At 43.9% G+C, this 5,732-nt stretch overlaps 1 protein-coding gene across 1 annotated transcript; it reads right to left on the bottom strand.

Annotated features, from left to right (window-relative positions):
* Positions 1-930: 930 nt before the first annotated feature.
* Positions 931-1,026, bottom strand: SLN (sarcolipin). Its single transcript, XM_009577514.1, has one exon. It carries the CDS (start codon positions 1,024-1,026, stop codon positions 931-933), a length of 96 nt encoding a protein of 31 aa, XP_009575809.1.
* Between the last annotated feature and the right edge of the window lie 4,706 nt (positions 1,027-5,732).

The raw sequence follows: 5,732 nt of genomic DNA on the forward strand, positions 1-5,732 counted from the left end.
CGGGGGACTGCTGCCCCGGGCAAGGCTCGCGGCCGGGCTGCGGCGCCAGTGGGCACCTACGCCTGCAGCTGACCCGGGCTCATCTCTCCAGGCACTGCTCCAAGCATAGCCTGGCCAAAAATAGGATCCTGGGAATCCCTGCACGAAATCCAGCTTCAGAAAATGCAATTATTGACAATGCCCCGGTGGGACAGAGGTTCTCTTTGAAGTCCACGTCCACAGGCACCAACGGTGTAAGTCACTCTGGACAGAAAAGTTACCTGAACAGCTCCTTCATGTGGCTACACATCTGTTAAGTTGCAGGATTGCCACTCTACAGCAATTTTTTTTTTAAATACAAATGAAAATGCAGGTGGGAGGAACAAGCAAACCACCAGACTTGCACGGTGCGCTGCAGGCGGTTATCTGCAGGTCTCTCAGTGAACAGCAGTCAGGCCGGGAGAGGGATAAGGAATGCTACAAAAAGTGGTTTCACATGTTCTTTATTTAAGTGAAACAAGCAAGTGAAAGTAGACGTTTCACATTCCTTTCTGCTAAGCTAGTTTGTGCTTCTTAGGCAGGTTAATACAGACGGTTACATTGCATACTGCAGCTTTATACCCTCGAAAACCTAACACTGATGCCAAACAAGCCGGCATGGCAGGCAGGGGGTTACAGCATTCACAGTAACTACCGGCGGAGACAGCCAAGTCAAACAGTTCCTAAGGATGTTGCATTTTACATTTTACAGCTGGATCACTGCAGAATAAAATAATTACACCATCATAGACCCATCACAAACGTTAGCATGGGCAACAGATATGAAAGAGTAAAAAAAGATTGACGACATCCTCAGCGGGCTGAAATCTAATCGCAGCAGTGTGCTGTGGGTGTTACTTATGTCTGTGGAGACACACACTTAAATCACCTCCCAGAGTTTCTGATTGTCTTTTACTCCTGATAAGACTTCACAAGGAGCCACATGAGCAGTACAGTAATCAGGACAATCATGAAGTTGAGGAAAAGTTCCTGTGTGGATCGCTCCATTTTTCGGGAGTAAGCAGGGGAGAGCAGAGGTCAACAGGGAGAGCAAGGGGAAAACTTCAGGGACTTGCCTGGGAGCGTCCTTGAGCTCAACCTTCAGATCACAGGCTCTTTTAAGGAAAAAGAAAAATATGTGAAGAACAGATGCATGAAGGTGGCAGGTTTAATAGAGCTATTTATATAGGTGTAAATAAATGTTGTTTCAGTGGCTAGAAGTTAGTAAGCACTGGGGATGCTAAAAAGTAAAAGCTATCTTTGGCAGCTTATCACCTTCTTTGATTTCCAGCGTTTGACAAGGAGCGTTCTCAGTGTCACCCCAAAATACACCGTGCGGGCGTGAGCGGTCCTTGGAAATTAGTACTGCTTTGTACAAGCATTTTAAAATAAATAATGCCCAAGCCCCCTTTATTGCTTTCAAGAGATATACATTGTAAATATACTATTGGTTAGACTTCTTTAAATTCTTATATTTGTTCACATAGTTTCATTTTTTAAAGAAACTAGGTCCAAACTATTCTCTTATAAAGAAAGACTAATAAAACTGAATTATTTATGTTACCACTAAAAGTACAAGGAGAACCTTAGGTTAGACATTTTCATTTCTGAAGAACTTCACAAATCTTGTGAGTTAATCCTATGGATGAAATAACATTTTCTCAAGCACCTTCTGACTTTCCTGCACTTTCAAGCTGCATAGATCTCTTACTTCAGAAATCCCACTCAAGTTGTATTTGAAAACTTTTCTGTTGATTGTTGTTTTTATTTACTCTATCACAGCAAGTTTTGAATTTTATATGTTCTTGGAGTTCATGCAGAAAAATGAGAATAATTTATCATTAATGTCATACACTAATCCCATCTGTATGCCATATAAATAAAATTTAAAACCTTTAAACAATTGAGACATAAGCTCTAGACAAAGAATTTCAGCCACACAACCAAAATCTTAGCAGGGAAGCCAGATTAGGCTGTAACATCTATGGTGCAAACAACAGAAGCCCTGGGACCACACCTGAATGAAGACAGAGAGTTTAAATAGAAACTGCTTTAGTTTGCAGATTAAATATTAAAAGCCCAGTGCATGCAGTTAACAAATTCCTACATTCCCAGGTTGTTTTGCCAGCCTCCTATGTCCTTGGACAAGAGAAAATCTGACCTAATAAGTAAGCCAAGTTTTTTACCTTGAGGAAGTAAATGGAGCCCAGTGGTTCTGCCTCTGGACTTTGGGTCACTGCAGATATTATTTCCCTCTCAGCTTCTGCCTATCTCCCACTCGGTCTGGATGGGAACTCGTCCCTGTGTGGGAACTAAAGTAGGCTGAGGGAGGAGAGCAACAAGTGCATTGGCAACCCAGGTGCTGACATCACCCCAAAAATATTTTAAAAGGGCTAAGCTGGGCTGCAGGATTTGGTTATGGCTGTTTATGCAGTGGGCTCTGTGGGCTGATTTGCTTCTTTTAGTTCTTCTGAGGTGCTGTGCTAAGAGCAGAGCTGTGTGTAGCCCTTGGGACTCAATGGGATTTTACAAGAATTTCTTTTGGCCCGTTGGTGTCTTCATGCACAATGTGGGGAAAAGAAAAGGAAAGAAAAAGCCGCTTGCAGAAGTCTGTGTGCAGATTTCAGGATGTCTCAAGATCATTTCCAGTGTACGGAGCCCTGTCTGCACAGTTACCTTCTTAAGTACAGTACAGCTGTTTTTGTCCTATATAGCTATAGTCCCCACAGCTTCTCAAGTTCACATGCATGTAAAAGAAAATGAATAGGAACAAAATATTCTTTGCATTTAAATACATATTACTGAAATCCAGGATCTTTTGCTGAATAGAAAAGTTTGGGACTAAGAGGTCTAAGCAGCACAATCCGTTGCTTTAAAGAGCCACTGACTCACCTGCATATGCTCTTCCCCATCGATTTTCAACGCTGATGTTAATGCTCCCTCTGCCTGAGCATACAGAGAATTATTTCTGCCACCCTGCAGCATTTCTTCCCAGAAAGCACACTGCTCGGTGGTGTAGGCAGCTGTAATCCCCACATCACCTTATCTTTGCCCAAGGCACTGCTAGAACTTGCTATATACGTGAACAAAAAGAAATGGCTATTTGTTTCCTTTAAATCGATAGAGCTGAAAGAGAGTCTCAGCAGAGCAGGCTGGACTGAACCAGGAGCAGACTCTGCCAGCCTTGCGCTGCCATGGGTTGCCCCCGCTCAGAGCCTTTGCTTCAGATGAATGATATGAGTATTCCCACTGAAGTCAGAGGGGTCACTTCTGCAACACGGTGCTGCCAGATGAGCATGAGGATCCTGATCAGGTTTAAGTGTGTAAAGCGATCTGCAATGCTGGCCTTACTCTCACTGCCAGATATTGCATGATATAAGGTACGCAGATTGTTTACTGGTTCTGATGCCTTTTGTATACTTATATTCAGGCATGCTGGGAGGTAGCGTAGCTCAGAGTATCCAAGCCTGCTGTGATGGTCCCCCTCCATCAGCTCCCAGGTTTCACCCTTTGCACCAGTGCCGGCACTCACGTCACGGTGTGATGCCCGTCACGGCCCCCGGTGAGGGAGGCCGGCTGACTGGAAACCAACCCGAAGAAAAACACAACAAAATAAATAGCTGTGGGTAACCGGGGGCGTGGAGGGGAGGGTTGCTTGGGTTTTGCTGGATGATCTCCCTAAATAGCCTCCCCACGCAGTCACTGGAGGTAGGAGGGGGATCAGAACTGTAAAAATCTTTCCTTTCATTGGCTTGGCTGCCTTGTCACTGCTCTCCTAGACACCTACGCAGCACATTCACAAAAGCCAACATGCTGCATGTGAGTCCTCTGCTAAAATATATGGATGAAAGAGCAAAGGTTTAACCCATGCCTCATTCAGGAGTTAGATGCCAAAGTAGGTTTGCAGGGTCCTATTACGATGCATGTTCTCCTGGGCTGAGCCACCAGAGCCCGTCCTCTCAAGGAAAACTTGGGCAAAAATTACTTACAGGGGATTTGGGAAATCCAGATTCAAAACGCTCCTCCTCCGCCCAGGGGAAGCAGGGTGTATGTCTGCCATGAAACTGCCCTAGACTATTCCCTTCCCCGGCATGTTCTGAAGCAGAAATGTCTGGATTTCTCATGCAATGGCTAAACCACTTCAACTTGAATCACATGAATATCCACCAGGAAAAAGGTGAAACATTTGAGTGCCATTGACCCTAATTACTTAATGTTACACAACAGTGCCCAAATGTTCCCCTTGGGCTGTGGATCTTGGAGATCTTGGCATTTATTTTACTCTCTGCCAACAGAAAACTCAAAACATGTCTGTCTTTAACTGGAACCCCTCAGCTCCGGTCCCCAGGCGTGTATCTGCACTTCCACACTGACAGGGAGCCCCTTCCTGCTCTGTCCCAGCTCACCTCCTTCATCTTGGACTTCACCCATGACAGCTAGAAAACTTCCTTTTTTCAAAATAGGGAAACAGCGCACACATTAATGTCATTAATCAGCACACACAATAAATGCCCGAACTCCTGCATACCCTTCCTTTCTCTCTACAGGCACAGATGTTTCCCTCATTTTTGTGCTGAGGATCTTACAGGAGACCGTGGAAGAGCATATAGATCACAAGAATTCATTAGCAGACCAGAACAAAGGTTCGCCTAACCCAACATACTGGCTAGTAGGGGAATCCAGGGAAAGAATATAGAAACAGAGCAAATGTAACATGATCTCTGCCTGGCTATCCTCAAATTTCGGGGATTCAGCCTACTGGGATTGCTAGGTTGGGACTACAAACAGGGTTGTGTTTATGGCTCCCTCTTGCTCGTACTGTCAGGGTTTCCCTTCAACAGAAGGGTCTGTTCCTGCAGCTGTGATAGCTCATTCCATGAATAGTTCTAGACCAGGCAACTTGATCATAGTTCAGCTTCTCTACACAACATCCTTTCAGCATTACAAAAATGAAACAGCAAATTCAAATATTCCGTACAGCAGAGAAAGTAACTTTCCTCAACCTATCAGCAATCTGAAGGCAGCTCATTTGCTAGAACTGAGACCAACTAGCTAAGAAACATTTTTGATTGACAGAGCTAGTCCCTAGTAACTTTAGAAGAGGCAAACTATGTTATATTTACTTTTGATGTGATCTGACAGAATATATATATGTACACACAAAGACTTGTGAAAAAAAAAAAAGGACTTAGCACTGAACAGGGGGTACCAATAAACACGCCTGAGCTGTGGAACATGCCTGGACATTAACTGTAAATCCAACCAGTGCCTGGACATCTGACTTCAATATGCTGTAAATTAGAGGCTGAAACTTCTGACCTGCCCCAACAAACCATACTCCTGCTGTTGATGAACAAAGAGCCCAAAGACCTTAAAGGCCGTATCTTTAAAAGGATGCTTTACTCAACCAAGTGATTTAATACTGATTAGGAAAGTAGAAAGAAGAGAGGAGGAGGAGAATTAACTAAATGGTTTTACTTTAAATGCTAACACAGAGGCTTAGATACCATGCTGAATATTTTTTTGTTGGCACTTTTATTTTTTCTTCTTTTTTCTAACAGATCTGGATGTTCTCAGCTTTCACGTGGCCCATGCCAAAGCTCCCTCTTCATGCCTTGCGTGCTCAAACTTAAGGCTCTAGTCTATATTTAAAGTTGCTGTGCCTATCTCAAGTTCTTCCCAGCCTACTAATCAAGTAGCACATAATCTTTCAA

This window comes from Fulmarus glacialis, unplaced genomic scaffold (assembly GCF_000690835.1).
Source record: "Fulmarus glacialis isolate BGI_N327 unplaced genomic scaffold, ASM69083v1 scaffold3640, whole genome shotgun sequence".
In the NCBI taxonomy this organism is placed as follows: domain Eukaryota; kingdom Metazoa; phylum Chordata; class Aves; order Procellariiformes; family Procellariidae; genus Fulmarus; species Fulmarus glacialis.